The sequence below is a fragment of the Plectrocnemia conspersa genome, unplaced genomic scaffold (assembly GCF_051122295.1).
Source record: "Plectrocnemia conspersa isolate PC_06_02 unplaced genomic scaffold, ASM5112229v1 ptg000001l, whole genome shotgun sequence".
NCBI lineage: Eukaryota > Metazoa > Arthropoda > Insecta > Trichoptera > Polycentropodidae > Plectrocnemia > Plectrocnemia conspersa.
The window spans coordinates 9044350-9071293 of record NW_028277165.1 but is presented as its reverse complement, the minus strand read 5'-3'; the positions used below and the strand labels follow the sequence as shown (position 1 = coordinate 9071293).

Genomic DNA, 26944 nt, shown 5'->3' with positions numbered 1-26944 from the left:
GGGCTCGTTTCAATATTCTAATACAGTTCCAAGATTTAGCAAGTTTTGCAGCTAGTTGACAGATTCATTTTTATTTTGTAAATTAAACCCTCATGCCAAACCTTATATCAAAAGCCTGTGTAATGTGCATAAATGCTGCAGAACAATATTGTTTTTCTTCCAGATTCTTAGATACGTTGTTAACAATTCTGTTTGACTATTCAATTGTGGAGTTATCCTTCCTGAAGCCAACTTGGTGATTGGGGATGAGGTTTTATTGCTTCAGTATTTCTTCAATGTTTGAAGAAATACTTCTGAGAAGATCAGAGTCCTACAGACTAATTAGTCTGTAGGACTCTTGTTTGACAGTATCCTTTTGTGGTTTTGGAATCATTATAATTTTTGCAACCTTCCATTGATTAGGATAGTATGCCACTCTTAATATGACATTAAATATAAATGTAATGAATTTCATGATTTTTCTGGCAAGTCTTTAATAATTATCTTGTAATTAAGTCATATTTTGGTGCTCTTTTTGAGTTTGGATCTTTTATTATCACTATTTTTATTTCTTGAACTCTAAAGAATCATATTTGTGGGTTAAGTTGGAAAGGTGTTTCGAGATATTCATGTATTCTTTTTCGGTTTCAGTCTGGGAAGCCAGAGAGTGTGGTTTAAAAAACAGTTTATAGATGTTTAGCAAAAACGAAGGATTTTTTTGGGATAGATTCAAGAATGTGTTTTTAAATTTTCTTTAAGGGATAATCTGAGAATTTCTGAAGACTTTTTTTATATTTCTATTTTACAAATACCTGCCAAATAAATTATATTTTTACTGGTAAACACACACACATATATATAGAGATAAATTCAATTTTTTAGATTTTATTTGAGGGATAGCCCGAGAATTTCTGGCTTAGAGCAAATGCTTGTAGCAAATGAGATACTCCTTATAATTTAATTGCAATAAGTGTATTAAATAATTAGAGAAGAGAACTATTACTTTGATTTTGATAGCTGAGTCTTAAAAAAATACTTACTGCAATCTCTCCAAAATAATCAGGACATACACATTTTCCATTTCCAAACTCATCGATTGAAATAAGCATATCATAATTATCACACACCTCAGTTTGCAATTTCGACTTTTTTGTGCATTTTCCAGTTTTTGGCCAACGTACCTTAAAAAGAAATTTTAATAATTTCATAATAAAAATAAATAACAAAAATTTATCTAACCATGTCAAGGTCAATGCATGGTATTCGCTTGCAGGTTGGTGTCAATTTTATTTCGTCCAATAAATCTTCTTTGTTCAGGACCAACCATTTGTGGCCAGCACAAATATCGCCTCTAACTGTAAGACTATGGCACGTTCCACTAAAGAGGTACTTTTTTTCCATAAAACATTCACTCTGTCGCTTATTTAACTTGAAAGGAGCTAAGTCAACTTGTAAGGCGAATATAAGTTCAACAAATTGTAAACCGTACATGAAAACCCAAACCATATCACTAAATCCTAATTTAGCCATTTTACCTGAAATCACAAAAATCAGTGTTAGGCGCAATGAAACTAACGGAATTCTAGAGAACTGATATAAAATAATATTTAAAAAGGTATGATTTACTATTTATGTGTGACTAAGTGCAAGTAATCAATTTAGTTTAATTGTAGCATATTTTTATTGGTTCGATACACTATATTAACATACAAAAAAATATTGCCATTAAAGTTTAACTATGTAATAATAATTATCTAATAACTTAATTGATATTCTTGTTTTATTTACACCTATTTCTATTTTGAGATGTTTGGATATATTTCAATTTTTATTAAAGATTTTAGATTATATAATAATTGGGTATGTGATATTTCTCAATGTTTAATTAAAGGGGTTCAATCACACAAAAAATAATACTATTAATATTTTTAAAGCATTTTCTAATGTTAGGCAATATAGAAATAAAAAAATTAAGACGTAGGTACTTACCAAAACACTTTCTGATAGGCAGAGAAAAAAAATGTTACTGGTAAGGAATTATAAAATAAAGTTTGTCCCAAGAAATCAATCGATCGAATGTCGTTACGCCTGCATCACATCACAATTAAAATATCCTTATTCTACAGTTTATTTTTACAGTAAAATAACTATACTTAAATACATATACTCTCGCTGAGAGGCTAAAAAATATTTACCATTTGTTTTTTTCCCAAAAATTGGTCTTAAATTTTCCACTTCACAATTAAATTACGTAATTGAATTAATAAGTTTATAAGCTGATAGAGTAGCATCAAAAAATTCTTATTCTCTTTTTGTAGTCAAATTGTTACCAGTTTTTATAAAAAATATTGTTGCCGAATTATTTTGATAATACTAGTTTTTAATAAAATAAATATATATATTAAAATTAATTTAACAAGAAGGGGAGTAAATATATATTCTTCAATCCACTATACTATCAGAAAAAAGCGGTAAAAACATTTTTCACAACTCGGCTAAATAAAGTGCGTTATTGTTCGAATAGTTCATCAGAAATATAAAAAAAACTCTCCTAAATTCGTGATATCCTCAGATCTATATGTGATTCTAACCTATATATGTAAGATAGTGATCACTGACTTATACTATGGGTCAAGTAGTGGATTTACGCACAGGTTAGCATTTCCGAAAAATATTTTTTTGATTAATAAATATAGTTTTTTATAGCGTATAAAAAGCGTTAGTTATTTTACAAAATGCATCACATTTAGTCCAGTTGCACGACTGTAAATGTGACCATATTATTATAAAATTTAATGAATTTATTGGGCAGAAGAAATAAATTTATTTCCCTTCCTTTATTATTTACTTTTTTGTAATGTCCTGTTTTGTTCTCAGATAATAAAAGTCAGCCTGGATGATTTTAAATAAATCGAAGACGGAACTTTTTAATTGGACATGGACAAATAGCAACGTGTTATTACCATCGACAATTAAAAAATAGTAGCTGTCAAGACAACTGTCAAAACAGTTTGATATCGGTTTATCGACCAAAGATGAAGACGAACCTATTTGTTGTCGCATTGTTTTTTGCATTATTTAGAAACGCCGACTTAACCTTATCGCCTAAAGATCGTCCAATTAAAACAAAGACTAAATCCGCAGGAACTTCTGTATCTGAATTGCGTGGACCTCAAGCACTATCTGTCATGGAAAGACAGCTAGTTCGCCCTGAGCTGAGACCTGAGCATATCATTGCGAATTATCAAACTTATCACGAGGACACAGCAAGACGATACTTTAACGGCACCCTTCTCGGTTACATTACTCCGGTATGTAGTTTATTAACTTAAAATGACCAGACGTCCTCCTCAAAATTTTTATCCCCTTTGAACAAAAATTTACAAAATAACCTTTTATTTTTTTGAGTTCCCGTAGCAATTTCTCCTTCTCAAAAACAATTGGTGATGGTGTTTGAAAAAAATATCTGTATTGATTTTTTTAAGTCCCATAGTAATTTGTCTTTCTTTGTCATCCTCGAACAATAATTTCTGAGATGGCCTTCTTATTTTTAGTGTCTTCCTTTGATATTTTCAAAATCTGGTCACCTTAATTAACTATCATGTGGTTATTTTAATATTTTCTTATCAAGCAGTGGCGCTTAAGCATTGAATACATGCATAAAATCTTTCCATCTTAATCCTGAACTTCATTATTTTATGTTAGTCTCACAAAAGCAGTATCTGGTGTAGTTTTATCTAAGACAATTAGTAATCCTCTGTTCTGACTCCTTTTCTCAATTCACACGAGATCCCTTTGTGCTTCGCACAAAATCGGTGACAATAAATCACCTTGTCGCAATCCTTTTTTATGTATATATATAAATATTTATTTATGCTTATTTTAATATATCTATTCCAGTGGAACAGTCACGGTTATGATGTTGCTAAAACATGGGCCACTAAGTTTCCGTACATATCTCCCGTTTGGCTGCAGATTAAAAGAGTTAGAAAAGAAACTTACGAAATCACTGGATTGCACGATGTCGATCATGCTTGGTTGAAAACTGTGAAGCAAAATGGCTTGCCGATTAAATTGAAAAGTATTTTTGAATCATTTAGACGTTTATATGTTATGTATTTAATTATAAATGCTTTTCAGTTATACCTAGAATTCTATTTGAGAGTTGGTCGCTCAGTGATTATTCGGAATTATTCAACGGTCCCCAAGAAGAGCGACTTGCTTTAGCAAAAACTTTAAAGCGTACTTGCAAGCAATGGAAATTTGATGGGGTTGTGATTGAGATATTGTCACAGCTTCCTGGTCAAACGACACACAAGACGGTTGTAGAATTCTTGCAATTTTTAGGTAATTCGATTAACATTAGTAGCAAGTTAAATAAAATACATCATAAAACCATTATTATTATTCTTAGTAGTATTAGTCTTTATGCGAGTTTTGCTACAAAAGTGTAGTACTTGTCATAAAAGTCAAGACAGTGCAATTCTGATTGATCTGAAAAATAATGTTATAATTAATTAATCCATTATTTTAATGTTATGTTTTAGGACTTTCCTTGGCAGAGAACCTCCTAGATTTCATATTAGTCTTACCTCCGTCTCGCGGTCAACCAAGCGACGATGAACTAATTAAGAAGTTTGATGAGTTGCATCCGTACGTCACTGCATTTTCTTTGATGACATACGATTTTTCAAATGCACAAAGACCAGGTTGCTTACGATACTTATATTCTAATCTTTCATCGATGAAAATGTTACAATATAATCTTTTAAGGTCCTAATGCGCCTTTCGAATGGATCAGAAGATGCGTAATGAATTTAGTCCCGGACGATGAAGATAAAGAAAAGAGAGGAAAGATTTTGATCGGTCTCAATTTTTATGGAAATGCTTATTCTCCGGGTGGCGGTGGACCAATTGTCGGACATGAGTTCATAGAACTGTTGAAAGGCGCTAAGGGAACAATGAAATACGACGAGAAGAGTGTGGAGCATTTTATAGATTTGAAGTAAGATACTCAATGGAATGAAGCTGTATAATATATTATTAATATAATATATATTTATTATAGGACTTCCGAAGGAAGGAAGATAGTGTTCTATCCAACATTATTTTCTATTCAAAGGAGGATTGACTTGGCCATAGAACTCGGTACTGGAATCGCTATTTGGGAGCTAGGACAAGGACTTGACTATTTCTATGATCTCTTCTAAATGCCGATGATCACAAATCTCTCACGAATTTAACTGTTTTTTTGTTATTTACTTTTTAAGAAAGTACGGTTTATGTTTAATTCTCGTATTCTATTCTCTATTGAAGAAGAATACTCATAATAATGTAAGACATTATTTTATATAATATTTGAAAAAAAAGACACAGACACTAGTCACAAACTATGCATGTTAATTAAGTATTTGTGTGATATATTGCATTTATTATAAATGGATGTAAATTATAATCGTTTTTAAATGACGTTATTTGGTGTCAATTTATATAAACAATATGTAGTTTTGGATCGTATTCCTGAATATTAAACAAAGTTTCGTTGTATTTGTTCTTAATTATATTTAGTCTTCAAGAATGTTACATTCAAATATCAATAATAAATATTTACAGTAATTAAAAATTTCATTAATAATATTTCCATGTGATAAATTTACATAAATATATACTTAATCTCAAATTAATCTTATAGTTAATATATTTAATTATAACTAATGTTTATCGATGTATTGGTGGCATAATTATCCAGCGGCTACTTTTGGCCGTCCTTTGAATTCCATCATGACTTGTGGTCCTTTCATGATGCGGTGCATTAGTTCCCAGCACACCTTCGCTGGTAATAAGCTGAAATGATTTTTTTATTTAAAAAATATTTGTATGGATTAATTTTGATTTAATGTATGTACCATTTCAAAGGCAGCAAGATTCTGACGGCATCGGGCAGTACACAGTTAATTTCGTTTTTTCTCACAGACATAATCAAACTATCGGCGACGTGTTCAGGCTCTAACATCGGTCTTAGACGAGGCTGCACACCTCCAAACATTCCCGTGTTGATGAAGTACGGACAGACCAAAGTTAGATTGATATAATTGTGATTATTGCTCTGAAATTTATATAAACCTGTTTCAATCCATGAACTATAATATTTTGATTTAAAATTATTACCCTGAGTTCTGTAAAGAGGCTCTCGTGGAAGGCTATAGCGGCAGCTTTAGTGGCGCTGTAATCCGTACAGCGGTATGTACCGATCATACCAGCTACGGATCCCATTGTCACAATGTGGCCCCTGCGCTGTGCCAACATGTCTGGCAAGAAGGCTTTTACTGTCTGAGACATACACAAAAAGATGTTGTGAAATATGAATATTCAGTAACAAGAATAATTGAAGAAGCAAATAGTGAAAGTGTCATTCTTCATAAGTACCAAATGAATGACGAGTGTTTCAAGATTTCTTATATACATAAATATAAGATTTGGAGATTTATTTGTTGTATTATATAATATAAACACATACCCAGTAGTGAGATAAGATGTTAACTTTATAGGTGCTCTCGATGGCCGTGTCTGGAAGATCTAATAGAGTTTTTCCACAGACTATGCCGGCGTTGTTGATCAACAAATCTACGATTCCAACCTACAATGTTTTAAAAGAAAACTAACATTAAATATACATTAGAGTTTAATTAAAATTATGGTAAGTAAACAATTGTATAAACATATAAGATTTTATATTGGATTTTAAAACGCTTGGTTATCTAGCGTGTATATTAGAATTTTTATAACAATATTACGACTTACAATAAGTAAGAATCGAATGAAGCATATCTAAACCGAATTTCGACCAATAGAAGAGCGCAAAAAATAATTATCTATTCTCAGAAATCATAAATCCGCGTTAAAAGCAATAAAATCGTGATAGTGGGAACGCTCCGCCTATAATCCAATAACCCATTCAAATATCACTAAATGCATAACCAGTGCCTTTTACGTCGCGTGTTAAGTCATGGATCCACTTCTCAACTTCAGTTACAATTCGACTCAAAAATAAATCTTTCTGTTCTAGAATCAATCAACTATGAATCTTGCGCTGTTATATCCAAGGTGTGCGTGAATAAGTTAACAACTCGACATGCTTGAATTTTGATATATCAAAAGAAGTAATCATTCATAGCATAGTTGCAAATTTAATGCACGTCTAGTTGTCAACTTGTTCATAACCTTCATAGATATAGAGTTGGTGAGCATAAATACGCTTGAGGTATTTGAAATGTGATATTATTTCGCAGACAAAAGGTATGACAAAGAATAAATGACAAGCGTTGAATCGAAAAAGCAAACGTGTTATAAACGTCTTCAATATCCACAAATAATATCACATAACTTAACATATTGCAACAATTTCATAGTAAAATATGATGGAGCTATAAATCAATGTCTGATTAGGCTTATTACCTCATCTTTCACTTTTTGGGCAATGGCATAGACTTTTTGTCTGTCTGAGACGTCGCAGACATAGGCGTGTGCTGTGAATCCCTCGTTTTCTATGAGCTCACAGGTCGTCATTAAACCTGAAATTAAAAAAAACATACAGGTTTCTTAATACCACATAATTGTAGTCATATAACAATAACCATAAACTAAAGTCACGCAATTCATTAATGGTGGTTTATTTACACATTTTAATTGATAATATTTGGCATATGATAATCGTTTCTTAATATCAAATACGTTTATGTTGCGTAAATTAAAAGATCATAGGTTTTTCCAACTTTGCGTGGAATAAATATATTGTGAAGACATGTTCAACGAAATATGTGTCAAGATTATGTAATAATTATCTAAAAACACTGTTAAATGCGAGTATAATATTGTATTGAATACTTTATACTTATCATTGTATGCAATAAAGTAATTTAGAGAGAAAACTAGTAACTGTCACGGTTCGAGTTCCATTGAAGTCAAATATAAGAGATTTCAAAAATGGGAAAAATATTTTACATCTTTCTTGTTCATTGAATGTATAAAATAGGCTGCGGGTAACTGGTCATAAAAAATAAATATTGCACAATGGACCAGTGATGTATCTCTTTTCCGGAAAAATTTACACTAAAAACGGATCTATTGTGAATGGGACAAATGACACAAATAAACAAAAAATGGCCAGTATTACAAACTAGAAGCAGGTAATTTAAAATCCATTGCTGCTGGATTTATGCAACACATGTAAAACAGCTAGAATATTACTATAAGATGAAATATAACTTAAGTTTTGCCCTAAATCATTCTAATTAAACTACTTCACTTTTTCGATTATATTTAAGCTGGAACACTGCTATAAAAAATGCTTTTATAGTATTATTTGCTTACGGCTTGAAAACAAAAATTCGAACCTGGATTCTCAGCCACTTACACTTTGCTGGACGGATATGGCTTACTTTATGACGAATAGCCACGACACAGCACGTATCTAATAATACCCATTTATTTCACAAGCTTACCGTATTTCAAGTATTGTTACAAAAAAATAACTGATAAATCTTTGTAATTTGAACTTTAAAATAAAAGCATGTTAACTCTTAACAAATTTTATATATAAGTTGAATTCAGTGCCAGATCAGATTGTCATAATAATTACTAACAAAACAAATTTAGTTTTATTTATTGAGAACGGTCGGAAAAAATATTACCAAAATTAAACGCTAAAGTTTTAAAAATATAATTGGAAAACAAATAAATCTTTAAGTCATTCTAATTTATGCAAATGTGTATATTTTCATTTCTTTAACGCTATCTAAATAGCATCGTTGTATACAACATTTAAAAGTACATATCAATGGTAATCCATTTTTATGTTATGGCATTAGAAAGTTTTTTTATCGTGGGAGACACACTTGATGCACAATGGAATGCTTTTGCCACCATGCGACTAAACCAGAGGATGCAAGTAGGTATATAAGGTAATAAGATTGTGAAATTGAACTATCCAATTTTGCCCAATCTAACAGGGCCGAATTAGCAATTGTTTCTTTTCGTTTCTCTTCTATGCTTTCACTGCACGCGATCAATCAAGCGAATAGAAAAGTCGAGATATTATTGCACTGCTTATAGTATGTTTCACTTATAGCACAAATCGGTGACGATTTCATGTATGTTACAAATTGCAACATAGGCGTCTGCGTGAGACGCAGATTAAGAAAAATATAAGAAATTTCACCTGAAAATTAGGTAACATATAATTGCCATTTTTATAACAAACACATGATTCAACGATAAAACTCTGAGGGTTATAATTAAATTTGTATTTAATTATATAATTTGATTTGATTTAGTATTGAATTTAATTTCGTTAGTTTAAAATACATAATAATATTTTAATATGTATATATTTTTAATTCCAGTATAAAAATATATTTAGAAAATGTATTTGTAAAAAACATTGCGATGATCACGTATTGTACAACGAAAGATAACTGAACTAATAATAGACTATGTTATATAGTGAAGTTTTTAATTATGTAGGTACACAGTGTATTTGAAACTGACGAACGCGCAGGCTCTGGCGCAATTTGTTTTGATTGCGTTATTTCCACCACGCTTGACTTCATCATCCGCGCTTGAAATATACACATACATACAATTAGGAATATCCCACATTAATTGTATCAGTTCTTTGTAGTATCATTGTATTTTACAATCTCGTTAGGAAACTAGATGGCTCGTAAAAAGGGAGCTTTATCGAGCATTGACGTTATGGCCGCAGCGGTTGATAATAAAGGTTGCAATCGAGATTTTCTAGGGCTTGTAGATGAAAATATCCGTGCATCGATGAATTGTCGACATATAAATTTAATAACTTCAAAATATGCTAAAGTATAGTACAGAACGCGAATTGACAATAACATTTTGAACAAAGCCAAACCTTTTTGATTCCTTATTGCAAACGTTGACGATGTACGTATTAAATTTTCATCATTGTTTTAACGTCACTCCCAATTCGTTACTTACGTAACAATTCCGCTTAAGCTATAAGGTTATCAGCATATAATACATATTTTGAGTTCTCAATAACCACATATATGTCATTGATACAAAGAAGAATAAAAAAGAGAGTACCCAAATAGAATCCCTACTAGAAGTCCAAGAGTTACTCATAACTCAATAAAAAGATACCGTTCAAGACCGAAATTGTTCAGTATCCAATAAATAAGTTCATCGCAAACCTTTCTGATTGCTTTTGAATGACTTTTTCAGAGCCTTTGATGCTAGTGATCGTGAAATGACGCAGACGAAAACTATGTTGTTGGTCTACTGAAGCTTGCTGATGGTGTAGACTTATACAAAACAACTTAATAGACCAAAACGACGATTACCATATCTAATATACTAACAGTGGTGTAATTATGGGGACGGAGGGGGCGGGCCGCCCCGGGCGGCACTTGCTTGGGGGCGGCATATTCGCGATGGAATCTTCTAGTGTGGTTCTTAACCCTGAATAAACTAAAATTTATGTAAATCTACGAATAGCGAGAGCTTAACAATAATCAATTTATTATTTTAAGAAATGCTGATTTTATGACCCTGATAAAAAATGTATGGGGGGGCGGAAATTTTAAGGATTACCCCGGGTGGCACATACCCTAGCTACGCCACTATATGTATACAAACCAAATCAAAGTTAATAAATTAAAATTGAATAAGAGATCAATAACAAACTTTGTTGTAAACAAAAAATACATATCAAAACAGTGTTTTTTAAACTTTTGTAGTTATGTATATCATTTTTTTATTTTATCATAGCCTCCTTGAGATAAGTATGCAATATTATCCTAAGAATAATTGTTACTGAAGATAAATTGGATTATCTCTATAACTGTTTAAAACATTAACAATTAAGCTAACAATAGGAGCAATCAAGACAATGTTTAGAACCAATTTAAAATCCAGAACGTTCAATGCATTGTTATTTTTAAAATATGCATTTTTAAATTACAATAAATATACAGTATAGGATAAATTAACTGGGTTTAAAATTACTAATGTAAAATATGTAGTATTTTCATACATTAGAAACTATTCAAATCATTTTGTTTTTATTATTTTAATAGTTTATAATGTTGAATAATAATGTTCTTTTGCAGACGTTTCTTTAAATAAATTATTAGATAAAATAATATTTGTTGTTTCAATTGAGCAAAAAGTAATTAATTTGGATTTTCTTTTAATGCACTGTAATCTAATTTATTCTGTAAAAATACACGGAAGCATTCAATTATATTTAGATCATTATTTACTTTTTACTATAAAATACTTTAAAAAAATCATATCCATAAAATATATCAACACGTGCAGATTTTCAATAGACCAATCTTTGGTTGTGGTTCTGTTTCATAAAAACAACTAGTAATGAAGTTAATTGATCTGTAAATAGCATTTTATATAAAATGTCGTTTTTATCATAATTTTTGAATGAGTTCATCAGTGACAATAGATGGCACTATACATTTTTCTTCGCCACGAACGTCACATTTGCATGTTTGTCAATTATATTAAAATAAAAAAAAACGAATAATTTTTAAACAATTTCTCTACGAGTCATAGAATGAAATATGAATTGACACGGGCATTTAAAACACGCGCTGCAAGCACAATTGGGGTCTGGTAAACACTGCCACTATATATTATAAATAACAGTTACTTCCTAAATATCTCTCATATACATATGTATATATACAAATATTAATTATCTTAGCACTTATTTTTTATAAATCGTATTCAATATCAATATGGACATAAATTAAACACACTCTATTCATAAATATTGATCAATGTGCAGTTTCATTGCAGTTCGCCTTGACAGTGAAGATCATCGAGGAAAAGTAATGTCTTACCGTGTGGCGTGCAAAACCATCGGTTTTGCTAATTTATTATATCCACACTTTGTTAAATTAAATTTGTTTAAACTTGCAAATAATAAATGCTATTTTAGGATTATAATAAGCAAGTTGGTTTGTTTTAAAAATTACTATGTAAATGCTAGATCGTAATAGAACAAACAGGTTTTGAGAATAATACAAATAGTAGATTAGATTTATGATATAAGATAAAAATATACTTAAAAGGACCTTGTCTTAAAGTTCACACTTTTTTAATTATTTGCTCAAAACCAAGCGTGAATATTTTTACGCCTTTAAAAGTAATATCACCAATATTTTTCATGGATCTGGTTAATAATCAAGAATATTATTATTGTCCCACTAAAAGCTAATGATACGAGATTATAAGATTGTTATCAAAATTTAAAACTCATAAAATATTTTGGTATGATATATGTATATATCTTACTTTTAATTTTGTTTGAGCTAATCAGTGTTAATAAAGAAATTTTTCATTTCCTAATTATAAATTCACGAGAGGATTTTGACGGGTGATTCTTAGGTACGCGGAGCGTGACCAACCGCAACTCCTTCTTTCACTCATTTATGATATTTATTATCTATGCTGTTTTGCGCCGTGTACCTGAGTGAGCTGTGACTCGCGACAGCTCAAGTAGGAAATCATTCCACGTAGTGCACTGTAGCTAAAATCTGTCTAAGTGTAAGTAAGACTCGTAGTTGCTAGAGATAATTTATGAACCCTATGCAACTTATAACTTTGTGTCTTCACCTACAGAATATCTTTCGTAAATTTAGTTTTAAATATGTATTTCATTATATATGTGTACATCTAATTTATTTCACCATTCCGAGTTACACAGCTATATGTATCTTATTTTATTAGTTAATCACTATTGAAATTTCACACTTCAATACCTAAAGCAAAACACTCCATGTTTACAATTGTCTCTTTAGATATCAATAATTGAGTCGAGTAGAAAAAATGTAGAAATCGTGTGGCGAGCCTCGGGTTCTGCAATGCGCAGATTCAAGAACTCGGGGTCGAAGAACTCGAGAGCACTGATCGCACTTGTGTCGTGCAAAACCGAATCGAAAAAAATACACATTATCAGGTGATAGTTGCTTCAATGCTTGTACTTTCTAATGTCAATATGACTTATATAAATATTGCTGATCTACTAAAATTTGCAATTATGGCGTTCAACGACTGTTCAAGATCGGTTTTTGATGGACTATACAATTAATTGTACAATCGATGATCTATTATACCAATATAAAATTAAACACTGAAACTAACATTTTTCCGGGGCATTAGACTCTCAATGATTATTGCATAATTTTCACATTTTTGTTCAGTTTTTTTTATAATTTTCTTAAAATCAGTTCTCAATCGGATAGAATATTAAGATTTCTTAATTACTAAATTCTATAGAAATAAATTTGTATAGAAACAAATATAACTTGAAAAAATAAAATCTTTTATTCATTGTTATCGTTTGCTGTATCTTTAAGATGGTTCTATATAAATCAAGGTTATATGAATATAATAAATACTTACAAAAGCATATTTGGATATTTAAACGTCTATCTTGAAAAATTATAACATAATGATGATTGAAATGTTGCAAATATAGATACAAATGATATTTATTTGTTATTCTGGATATGTTAGATTTAGATGAACCATCGAAATATCCATCGATAAGTCACTCCTTATCGCATTTTTATGGAACCAGATTGACGTAAGTGCTACGAGAATATCCGGGCGGGAATCTCAGCAACAAATATATTTTGTATCCCGTTTAGAGTACGCTCGGGATAAAGATTCCGGTTTGTTATTGTGTGCGTGAACTGTGTGGCTCAAAACAATTTCGCTCATAATATTTATTTTTTTTTATTTTAAAAGAAAATATATGTTTATTTAACATACATACATCTGAGCTAAGTTGGAAATTTCAACGGACAATTAAAACTATATTATATAATCGAAGAAACCAGACATTGATGTCATTAATTAAATATTTGCAAAATTCAAAATCTTTCACTAGGCAAAAAAATAATGAAGTCTTTAGCTATTTTTCAACAGCAAAAGGATATACAACGAGGAAAGAAATTATTCGCAGATTGTTTAATGGCTCGACGACTCTATTAACTCATTAGAATCCATTGAATAAATTAAAAAATTATCATTGGCGCAACGATAAGAATAATAATTTTTTTAAGCTTTACAGAGAATAGTATAAAAAAACCAACAACGTACGGATTAATGGAAAAATAATTTAAATATTTTAATCCACGGGTAAGAGAATGAATAACTTACAGTGTATATTTGAAGCCTTGATATCAATTAACCCAGATATGCCCAAGAAATTTTGTTCTCATAAAATTTCATTTATAAATAAAAAAACAGTGGCACGAGTTTAGTGACCTACCCATGGGACAGTGAGCATATCTGGGTTAAACTAATATCAACACAAAAATATTTAAAATAAATCACTAGAGAAGATCGAACTTCTGTGCCACACTGCACTTTAATGACGAATACCAGCTTTGACGAATCAGCGACTGTCCTTAAAAGAGAAAGCGAGACAACGAAGTACACGCTACATCGCTTCTCCCTCTCATATAATACATGTACACGCACACAATAACAAACCGGCTTCCTTATCCCGAGCGTACTCTACCGGGAAAAACAAAATTCTTTTTTAATCAACTACATTAATAACTCGTATATGGTCCCTCGTTACGAACATATATATAATAGATTGGTTGACGCTATCAATGCAGCACATAAAAATAAAATAAAATAGAAATCAACACCTCAGATAATGTGACAAAAAATCTACAAAGCGAATTACAAATTTATGAAAGTATAGAAAACAGCAAAAAATCCGAAAAAGTTGTTGACTGAAGCTTTGATGACTGATAATCCCATCTAAATTAAAAGTGAAAGGATTATCAAATTCTTCTCTAAAAAATAACCTACGACTGTCTGTCCTTTTTAAAATGTTATTTTTAAAATAAATATTATTTTTTTTGGTAATTTTTTGATTTACTGTGTGTTTATTTAATATAATATAACATCTTAAAAAGTTTTTTAATTTCACTATAATTCACTATTAATTTAACTTTTTTTAATTTCTGGGGAATTCCTGGAAATATTATTTTTAAATTTCTTGTTATGGTGTAAATCTGTAAATGATGCTTAAACAAAGAATATATTAGTAATATAAACATTTTTAAAAGAGCTGCAGATATAGAATATGATAGAGCTGCAAAGACATAGAAATATATTATTTAAAGCACTGTGCTAAATATAATGAGATGCTGAAAAAGTAAGTATCTCGTACATTTTATGATAAGCAATTTTGATTCTCATTTTGAGCATGAAATTAGTAGTAGGCAAATTAGCTATAAAATTGTTAAAACTATAAAAAAAGGATTATAACAAAATATCATATATTGAATATCATATACGTTTTAATGGAAGCGCTTTGAAGAGTCAAGACTAAAAAGCACGTCAAGTTCGATCGAATGTCAAGGTTCTCCTTACATTTATTTTAATTTTAAACCATTACCAAAAGTTCGTACGAATATTAAAGAGTGCAGGTTTACGCCGATTGCGTGGGGTAATACGAAAAATGTATCCAATTTGTGGGTAGAAAAATGAATTTTGTACTCTGATAACGGATCGACTCACACTTCACTAGTAATGTTTTTTATGGGCAAAAACAAGATGTCGCATTCATCGCATTCACCATATATGTACTAGTGTTTTTTTTTCTGTTCTTGCAGATACAAACATCCAAAAAACCCCGACTTATCGCGATAAATGAGCTCTCCCCGGCTTGATTAAAATAAAAATGACATTCTTTTGATAAGATATGCTTCTTGAAACTCTTGTCTACAACACTGAAAAAACGCCATTTAAAACATGCACAGGAAATACCCAAAAATCGACGTTATATTTCATTAATTGAAATGGTGCGCCTGACGCACCCCACGAGTAATATAAAGCCAATCGCTGGTGCGTCTTACGCACCTTATGAGCGGAAAGGGTTAAAAGGACAACACATAGAGGATATAAAGACAGCCAAATAGTGCATCCACAAATGTTTTGCAAATTGGGAAAAACGTAGATAAAGGAACACTATTAATACTGTAGAATATTTTTTTTTTTTACAAATTAACTTTAGTCAGTTCCAAGACAAGTTAAAGCAGCTGCAGCTTTTACATCGATCTTTAATAATACGTATGAACAGGCGCGTTAATGTGTACATGTTACACAAATTATACACATATATTAAATGCTGAGTCAATAATTATATTATTATGCACCTTGTGAAGCTATTTAGTGATTCGTATCATTTTTGTAAGAATATGTAAGATTCGAACGAATGTTTATCCTTTTATTCCTGACTATAAAGCAGAAAATCGGAAACTCTCTTACGGTTAGCTCTGGTGTCATAAAATTTGCTCAGCTTATTGCTTCTGGAATTTCTAGCTCAATAGGTTTTCAACGTTATATTCAGTATGAGCTATGAAGTTTTGTAACATCTAGCAAGCACAAATTTTAGGTTGAGACGGATTGTGTGATTATATAATAGAATAACTATTACTACTAAATAGTAAATTATTTTCAAAACCTTCGGTTTAGAAAACTCAAAAATCATAAGCGTATTTTTTATAATTAATCATAAATATTATAACATTAATAATACACTGAGCTAGATTTTCATCTGGCATCTCACAATACTTTTACTGGTTCTTTAGAGAGTCGAGAGAATGCTGGCTACTTTTACTGTTCATAGCGTGACTTACCGCCTTCGTAGTAAATAATTGGGCAATGGGTCACGCCCACGGGCTAAAATTGGTATATGCTTTTTTAACATCCAAAACTCGAATGAAATTTATGCATTGTGACATTTTTGATTTAATTATTCGACATCATCTTGTGCCATTACACTCGTGATGGTCGTTGTGCGGTTTTGAAAGGTTTATATGTTTGGTAATGTCAATTTGTGACTTATTCTAATCGCAGGAAACTATGTAATTATTAAAATGATGATAACCTTATTTATTCTGCCAAAAATGCTCATCTTGAACATCCAAACAACATCATAATATGCAATGGAATTTTTACAAAATATACAATTATTACTTTTTTTTTATAAACACCTTATTTATTGAATTACATACATATTCCATATCATTCAGAATGATATTATAGTCCAAAAATATTCTCACTTCATATTTTTATATATCCGTGTATACAAATATTTTTCAAGCATAATACGTTTCAACACAAAGGTGATTTACATTTATATAAAACCAGAAATTGAGGTCTAATATGCAGTCATAAATAAAAACCCTAAAGCTGTCAATATGCATTTTCATTAAAATCATAATTAAAATTTACATATAGAAGTCATTAAATACATTTTTATGAATGTCTCAAAAGCGTAGAACGAAAATCTTAAATGATAGTGAGAGATCTTAAAAAAAACAGTTGGATGAAAACTTTAATTAAGAGCCGAAATATGTGATGCAATAAATAAAGTTTGATAAAATGGAAAGCAAACTTCGCAAAAAACGAATCTGGTTTAACCTGTGCACTCTTACCAAACGATTCCAGTCCTTTTGGATTGACTTTCACTCTATATCTTTGGCGAAGCAAGGATTTAAGACGCAATGTAAAAAGACAATCGAGTTTTTTTATCTTACTAAATCATTTGCATAGGCGTGCTGCTTTTTGCAACTAGGTCGTTTTATTACAATTTAAACGTTTAAACACGCAATGCTATTATAAGAATAATCATCATGATGGTTTCGTGTCCATTCGGTGAATTTTAGATTACCTCTTTATTCTACATTCACTCATTTATTACGTGCTAGAATTATTTTTAATAACGGTCACGAACAGATAGTTACATGTCTAAGAACGAATTTCTTAGAAATACTTATTTATTTCAGCATTTTTTAATTGATTGATTTTGCAATAAGAAACGTTCCAAATGCTCAGAAACAGGGTGCCACATGAACTCAATGCGAAAGCAAAACTGTTTTACAGATATGGGAAAATTACTTTTTAGGAAGATTTTTTACTCTATAAAAACTGCATATTACAAATAAAAGCTTAAAAAGCATAGTAATCGAGTTACTTTTAATTCATTTTTAAATATTCGTGGCATGGTACTTTTAAACAACAATGATCGGAAACAGAAAATATACACAATGAATTAGAGGTTGCTTTTAAAAGGTAATAGCAAATAAATTGTTAGGTTCAATTTATTGTAAATCTTCCGTTGTATTTTAATATGAAAGGCGTTAGCCCAATATGTTGCAATGGGCTAAAAACAATCAACACCTACACGTAAGTAGTGAGACACCAGACGTATTATAGCTCGCAATCAATAGGTATGCACAACCTTTCGATTTTATTTTAATTATTGAGTAAAAAAATCTGGAAAAAATAATAAAAACCGTGTCACAGCGTAGTAAGCACAATCAACTACCACTAAGTACTGAGACACCAGATTTAAATCAATCTGTAAACCAATGACATATTATTTTAATAAACACATACATTAAGGACGGAATAACGTAGTCCATAACGTCTCAGACTAGTAACTCTGAGGTTGCGGGTTCGAGTCCCGGCAGGAGCACTCATGCTTGTCAGGTTACAACGGAAGATTTAATAAAAATAAATATATTAAAAAAGAGTTATTGTAAATATCGAATTTCTCTGTAGATGTGTCCGTTCTGTAAAGTTTGTATAAATAGTAGAGAAGATTAATTATTGCCAATTGCATTATTGCCTAACTCATCTCTTTAGTGAAAGCATAACTTTAGGTGGCAATATATGGGCGACCGTAATAATAACGAAGGATTGTGTATTTTTAGACAAATGTTTCGAACCTTGTAAGATAAGGATTTAAAGAAAAAAAGAATGAAGACAAATTAAATGAGCAATACATATTTAATAATTGTTCCATAAAATTAATTTTTAGTGCATTACTGTTGGACAGATTAGTCAGAACAGTGAACACCCCACGAATAACTCTGCAACGAATCATTTTCCGAAGACTCGTCTTATACCAACAATTCGTTTTATGTGACAAAGTGTTAATTTTAATACACATATCTCTTAAAATAATTCCCTGTTAAATCGCACCTGTAAATAATGGCTTTCGAAAGTTTGTGTGACAATCTTGCAATTCTTGAATGTACCGAAATGCCGATTTCACTAATGACTTTTTAGCTTCCGATAATATCCACGGAAGTAACAGTAATATTTAGTAATTAAAAAAATAGCTAAAACTTAAATTTAAATATTTTTAGAGACATTTTTTAATGACAGGTTTGCCTTTTCGTAAATTAATGTATGCCGGAAATGCATAAAAATATCATATTTTGTAATCAAAATAACAACATTTCTACTTGATTTATACCAATGAAATGCTGTTAACGTCATGAATGGAACGGATCATTTCTGCCTGAGTTTTTATATTTTTGCAAAGGTATTTTTTGCGTCAAATAAACACATTCAACCGTTGAAATTGTTACTCCATAACTATTGTATAACGCTTATTTAAAACAGATTTGCAGATTTTAAAATCGACATAATTTTATTAAATATTAATTATTAGGAATATATAGAAAAAAAGTATTAAAAACCGTGTTGTAACGAAATAAATACAACCAACAACTTCTAAATACGTAATTGGAAACATAATATCACTGCCTTTAAGAAGCATAAAAGGTTATTAATCGTAGAACGAAGCAGACGAAAATCGTGCTGCTGGTGTACTATAGACTGCTGACAACTTTTCAATACACGGTGTATCACATTTTTTCTGGATCGTAATTTATAAGCCCTAGGATGTATGTATTTTTAAAGACTTACCTTCTTTATTAATATCCCAGATTACGACTTTGCAATGAAGCCTTGCAAGTCTCAGTGCCAAGAGGCGACCAACTCCACTCCCTCCTCCAGTCACGACAGCTACCTGCCCTCTGAGGTCCTTCAGGGTCCTAAATCTCATCGGCAGCAGAAACAAAAACACAGACTCCAATGTGTACCACGTAGATAGGACGAAGAAGATGACCACGTCCATCAGCAGTCTGAACGCATCTTGGAGCCACTTCAAGATACTCTCGTCTTCGCAGATCTCCATCTTACCTAAGATGAGATAAGTAGTTATTTTCCAGGAAATGCAACGCGCGACTTTCATTTGCAACTGCATCGAAGCGATTAAAGGTAATGGCACTTTCTATATAGCAATTTGTGGAAACGGAGAGAAGTGATGGTGAATGCATTATGTATGAATACAAAATGTACAATATGAGTTTAAAGGCTTACTTATTTTATATGTAAATAAGCGGTTTATTATTTTTAATGTGTAAGTAAAGAAGCTTTTGAGAAGACGCATAAACAAAAGTTGAATAAAACGAGTTTACGGCTATAAATCAATATAACTAATTATTATATAAACGAAAGAAAGTTTTTAGCCCAGATATTAATATAAAAAAATATTTTTTTAATCATATTCGATCGCTTAAAAATCTTAAATATAGGTATAAGTAAATTTTATGTTATTCAGTTTGATAAATATGTAATTTTGTACCGTTTATTTAAACAATGGATATTTTCACTGTAATACACTTTTATTATTATACACTGTTTATAAAACGTTTACCGTATAATAATATATGAACGATATAGGTTTAATTTAATTATGCGGACCGTTATAATAAAAACCGGTATATTTTAGTACACCACACACAACCGACGACCGAAAAGATACCGAACGAATGCCAGGTGAAGTGTAATTCATTGAAGAAAACAAATATAACTCGGTAGCAGCGTTTCCAAAACTGTGGGTACATAATAATAATAATAATAATATAATTTAATTTAAGATTTACATTTTTTAAGAAGTACATTTTTTTACAGATAAATTATATTATTTATATTATTTTAGCTGAGCAATTATCAATAGACCTAGTTCAATTTTTAATAATCATGACAATATTTATCTGTGATATTAGGAAAATCTAGGTTTACCTAATCTACGATGATTGATCAGAATTATAATTATATGATAATCAGTAATTCTCATCTCTCAGACACGATATAAATTAAAAAACTCTTAAGCTCAAATGGAATTCAAATCCTAGTCTTTATGGTATTAGTCATCTACTTATACCCATAGTCTATCGGGTTTATTTTGCTAAAAGAAAGCAATTACGCATATAGCTTTAGCAAATATTACCATTTACGACATTTTTTCCAATCTCTCAGACACAATAAAAATGTAAAAACACCAAGGTCCATATGAAATTTGATCCCAGTTCCTATATGTCAATAATAACGCTTACACCACTCGTCTATCGTGCTAGTTTGATAATATATTGTGTAATAAGTAGGATTACCACAATTATGAGACTCTTATCTAGGACAGCGAAAAAAAAAGTAAAAAAGTTCATCTCGGATTTTTTCATTTAGGAATGCTGTGGGAGCTAAAAAAAGTAATCTTGGAAGTTTTGTCAATCCTGATCAACCGGGACGTATGGTAATTCTAATAATACGTAAAGGTGGTAGTGCTATTTCTATTTTGCATTTGAAGTACATAAAGGTATTGGATTCGTCTATTCTAAGGTTTATGCTAGTTGTTAATTGCATAAATTTGTTGGTTCTCAGAAAAAATGTTTTAAAATTTATAGCTGTGTAAAATGTGAATTTTCTCGCTGCACAGTAAAATAATTTAATACATTATTAATAGCATGTAAATTCCTAACGAGTTAACATATTATGTTATGTACAAAACATTTTAAAAAAAATTACATTTTACCAATGATTTTTCTTGTTCTATATGATATATCAGGTATATCTAAGAAGTCAACTGTAGACTTATTTTGAGTTTCTGACTCTAATCGCAAGCATTTGAGAAACTCGAATGCAGGATAAGTCTACGCTTTGAAAAGTATATAGAAAGATGAAAATAAAAAGATACAAGTGTTTCACTAGTCCTTCAAGTCCGGTAAAACGGCGTCAACAAAAACAAAACCCTAACCTCTCCACGACGGGAGAAATTCTAACAGAAAGCGTCCGCTTTTACTTTTATCAATCAATCACTCAATCTTCGAAATAACCCAGAGACTATGACAGCAACATATCATATTACAAAAGTCTGTAATGTAGTTATAAGAAAAATAAATCTATAAACTTATTTTTTAAACTTAACGCCTATGATAAATAATTGTGCGCAAATAATAATTAAACTGAATAAAAAGTTGTTCACCACCGTTTGACATTCACTGCCCACCGCTCTAAATGTGAGTCAAATCACAAGCACAACTTTCCTCTCTCGCCTCAATAGGAAATGTACCTTACCGATAAGTAAATAATAAAATAATTTGATTAGAACAATTACGATTTATTAAATAAAATATGGCATTCACACTATTTCTCAATATTTTCAAAAAAATTGCATGTTCATACCTTAATTTACACAAACAATTTTGCAACTGTGTCGCTCAATAATAACGCTCATAAATCTCAATGAACGTCGAATATTAAAGTCTTTCATGTAATACTTATGTAAATATACAAAATTAAATTAGCAAAGCTGCGAGAAAAACACACAACATCTCATATTGTGAAAAATAAATCATAATTGTGATAATGATCTGAAAATTACTCTTGAGAAATTGTGAAATGCTAAAAAATTATTACCTTTTTGTATATCACGATTCTTGTTCTGCATTTTGATGTTTTTAACAATTTTATTGAGCAATAAAACTATTTTTCTTTCATATACCTAATAGCTACCACACAGGCAACATTTGTTCACAAAAAATATAATGTTAGTCCATCATCCGTATCTTAGACGAGACAGTGAAAGTGACGAAATAACGTTGTTAGGTATGTGAATGGTAATATTTGTAAGTTTTTGTCAATTCGAAACTATTTAGTATTCATTATGCTTTGGCGCAAAGAGACAGGTGTCAAGCCTATTAAATATATTTTTTGGTAAAACTGGAGTTTCTTTGCGTCAGATTGTTTAATTTAGTCAAAACGCAGTGAGAGAAAGTTTTTCTAACGCACATTAATGTGATTTTTCCGAAGAAAACCCATAAATGAAATACGTTAAAAATGAAAGTGGAAATTTTCTTTACAAAAATATATAATGTCGCCATTAATTGACTTAGCTTCCGATATGACAACGTAATATACTACATAATAGTATCATACTTGTTCATATTGGAAGATAACATAAAGTATCACTATAAACAAACATAAATGTAATTTTAGTTTATGGGATGTATTAAAGGTACAGATTAAAAATTCCTGAACAAATGATGAAAAACTTCTGACATTAAAATAATTTGGCCTTAACAATTTTTTTGTAGTGTATCAAAATTTAAAACAACATCAATGATTCACATTGCTTGTATATAAATATTATAATTATGTGTATTATTATTATTTAGTCATCATAAATAATAATTAGTCAAAGATCGAAGGTGCTTAATTTTCAAGATTTTAAGCACGTACAATAACAATACTCAAAACATTGCAAATTTGTCATGCATTGTTGTGAGTGTGACATACATTTGCCAATGTTCTTATTATATTGTTTTCGTCACGTGCAATGTTGGAATCGAATAAATTTAAATAGTATTAGTTTTACCCTTTTGTATGAATATTATTAAAACATGTTATTGTAAAGATTAGTATGTGCAATTTAATATTTTGTTTACTTTCTAATGATTAAAACTACGATAAAATCCCAGCTCTATGAATGAATAAACAATTGTGAAACCAAGATAATAGATACGTATCACATTACTAGCACTGCCCAGGAAATTAAACCAAAATAAAGACAAGAGGCACGCAACACAATCATTTTTTTTAAATATAAACATTAGGCATGATACATTATAAATATTATTTTTTTCTGAAATCTAATTATTTATGTAACTATTTCAAAATTTATATAACCAGAATTGTATGAAATATAGAATTATACTAACTATAATAATTCGTATAAAACCGAGAGAACCGAGTTGTGGTAAACAATTATAAGCCATGTATCTCATTACCTAAAAATACGGAATTTTCTGTCCCTTTTGAATGGTTAGTAGATCATAGGGCAGCCCTCGTTCTGTAGCTGCAAAAACTCAGTAGCTTAAGAACTTTGAGCCTTACTTAGTAGGGTTTCGCTTCACTACACTGTGCGAATTGAGGTTAGGGCCGACCTCCTACTTGAGATGTCGCGAGTAACAGCCTAAGTAGGTCAAACTATTGATGATTTCCAACATCACTTTAAGTAATTTAATGGCATTAATTTTATATCTACAGCTTAGGAATAAAACTTGACACATGAAACATGAATATCCAAATTAATAAATATTTTTTGAAAAGACGCACATACACACGTATGTGAATAATGAGATAAAATGTTTAAAAAAATATTTTTTTAACATTTTTTAGAAAATCTTTTTTCTTGATCCCTTGGATATAAACGACCCGTGATTTTTCTTGACTAGTGGAATAATATAATAATAAAATATTAGGGGTTTCTGACATTTCTGATTTTGAAATGTTGGAAACGCTTGGAAAAGTCTTCGACTGTTTCAGCAATACTGAGATTTTAACATAAAGCTAAAAGTAAACCAATATTCTACGGAAAAAAAAACAAGAAATACACTTGAAGAAAAATACTTCGGCAAGTGACGACATGGCTTTAGAATGTACTAAAATTATAATGCGATACAGTCGATTATATATGTTTCTAAGAGCATTGCGATTTAGCGTTATTATTGCTCAAGATTAGAAAAAAAATGTTTAAACTCGCACTGATATGAAAAACATTTTTCTTAAGCTTGTGTTTTATGTATTTTTTTGTCGTAATTTATATTTTATTTTATTTATAAAACATTATAATATAATAAAAAAAATATAATAATATTTTATATTAAATTTGCTAGTTAGTTTGATAATATTTTAAAATATCGACGAAATTTCGGTTATTAAAATATTTTTTTAGATTTAAAATATACAAACCAAAATATTTGACTGATTTTTTCGAATGCTAGGGGTTGTTTTAAATTATTATAAATATGAAATTTTTAGTGGTTATTTAAAAATACAATTTTTCTTAACTGAAAGGGGGAGTAAAATAATAATAATAATTATGAACATATCGTATTGTACCAATAATAAATTAGAAAATATTTTAAAATAGCTACTATACGCCTTTTTTTACTCATTTAAAAATAGTTAAAAACATTAGTTAGATAAATGCTACTACAATTTTATATATAAATATTTTTGTTATATAAATGTAATATTAATTTTATTAAATTAAAACAATGTTTTTATTGTTTTTATTATATTGTTTCAACAACACCTCTTTTAATTATTCATTTTTATCTCAAAAGTATTATCTTGTTGACGTTTAGGCGCGTTGGTCATGGTCGCGAATTCGTGCGACTGTGAGTCAGTACTGCCAACCGCCCGCGATAGTTCTTTTCGGTCAGCCGTCAGCCCGTAAGTACTGTTTGGTTATATTTGCTAAGGAATCCGCCTCCATCGCCCCATCGGCGTACGTTCAGGCATCATAATGTTCTTATATGTGTTTTCTGATGTTTATTTCACCTATTTTTCGCAATTTTACGCCGGTCGCCAATTCTTGACACGCGCTGGACCAATATAAACATGAAATAATATAACTATATTCCTGGGAGGTGCCTTGAATCAAAAATTAAATAATAATTAATATGTGTGTATTATCGTCATTACATTCATAATCAATTTACTTCAGGCATATATTTTGAAATTTTTTTGTATAAAATGAGGTTATGTCATTTTAATGGCGGACGGCTGTCAATTCTCTTCTACGCGTGAAAGCGTGTTATTTTTAAATTAATAAAGATTTGATGATTTAGTAATTACCATTTACCGATGTTATTCTAAATAAATCATATTACAAATTAAGTCGAATACTATTTTGTTTTACATTTTGAGGTTATGTCATAATTATATTTGTTTGTGATTGATTTCAGGCCAAGATGGGCAAGATTATGAAAGCGCATAAGGTGGTTATCGTCCTTAGTGGACGATACGCCGGACGCAAAGCCGTCGTACTTAAAACGTACGACGATGGATCTTCCGACAAACAGTACGGGCATGCCATTATCGCGGGAATCGATAGGTATCCTCTTAAAGTACACAAGCGACTCGGCAAGAAGAGGATTGCCAAGCGATCCAAGATCAAGCCTTTCATCAAGGTAAACACTCTTTTTTTCACACTATTATATTCATGATTTATGACAATATGTTTAAATCTTAGGTATTAAACTACAATCACTTGATGCCGACTAGATACAATGTTGACTTTGACCTCAAGCTCACCGCAAAAGACTTGAAGGATCGCGCGAAGAAGAAGAAGTTGCGTTTCGCCACCCGCGTCAAGTTTGAAGAGAGATACAAGAGCGGAAACAACAAATGGTTTTTCCAGAAGCTTAAGTTCTAATTTACTTGTAATAAATCGATAATAAAAAAAAACACCTATACTCAAAAATTTTATTTTTATCGATCATAAATATACATTTAGTTTTCAATATTTTCGGCAAAAGTTACTCGCTTAGGTCTTTCGTCGCATTTTTCTCCGTGGACGCAAATCTCGTTGCAATCGCAACCCTGAAATATTGACTCGTTTATAATTATCATTATGTATATACTGAATAATCAATCATTTACCTGATTTACAAATTGATGTTCTTCGGGCAAGTGATCTTGCGTCAATCCTGTAAGGCAAACGACTGGTTGATTCTCACGTCTTTCTTCACTGATTTCTGGCAAAGTTTGAGCACTCTCCATACCTTGTATCGGAAAATCAAGACAATCTGCTCTCCAGCTATAAATAAAATCATTATTTACACGTTATAGGCTGTTGACGCGTTTTTGCGTCATTAATAGTAGTGTTGAATATATTTTAAAGTGATTATTTTATTTGTTTAGTATACTAATGTTTTGGACCTCTTAATGACTTCAAAAT

General features: G+C 30.5%; 3 protein-coding genes across 4 annotated transcripts; 2 read left to right on the top strand and 1 right to left on the bottom strand.

Moving 5' to 3' along the window:
* The first annotated feature begins 2946 nt into the window (after positions 1-2946).
* On the top strand, positions 2947-5602 carry LOC148238717 (chitinase domain-containing protein 1). Its single transcript, XM_088197406.1, has 6 exons — positions 2947-3290; positions 3880-4060; positions 4120-4326; positions 4527-4688; positions 4753-4984; positions 5048-5602. The coding sequence occupies exons 1-6, from the start codon at positions 3015-3017 to the stop codon at positions 5187-5189; spliced, it is 1200 nt and encodes a 399-aa protein (XP_088053532.1). The 5' UTR covers positions 2947-3014; the 3' UTR covers positions 5190-5602.
* On the bottom strand, positions 5517-20699 carry LOC148238716 (short-chain dehydrogenase/reductase family 16C member 6). Its single transcript, XM_088197420.1, has 7 exons — positions 20504-20699; positions 19783-20058; positions 7435-7550; positions 6497-6616; positions 6148-6309; positions 5886-6085; positions 5517-5823 (listed from the first exon to the last, which is right to left on the bottom strand). Exons 2-7 carry the CDS (start codon positions 20051-20053, stop codon positions 5721-5723), a joined length of 972 nt encoding a protein of 323 aa, XP_088053546.1. The 5' UTR covers positions 20054-20058; positions 20504-20699; the 3' UTR covers positions 5517-5720.
* Positions 20700-25381: 4682 nt separating this feature from the next.
* RpL27 (ribosomal protein L27) lies at positions 25382-26467 on the top strand. Of its 2 annotated transcripts, none has more exons than XM_088187156.1 (3): positions 25382-25434; positions 25950-26174; positions 26237-26467. In XM_088187156.1, the coding sequence occupies exons 2-3, from the start codon at positions 25956-25958 to the stop codon at positions 26417-26419; spliced, it is 402 nt and encodes a 133-aa protein (XP_088043282.1). In that variant the 5' UTR covers positions 25382-25434; positions 25950-25955; the 3' UTR covers positions 26420-26467. The 2 variants fall into 2 exon arrangements, with proteins under 2 accessions (XP_088043282.1, XP_088043292.1); XM_088187166.1 differs by having other exon boundaries at positions 25413-25489.
* Positions 26468-26944: the final 477 nt, after the last annotated feature.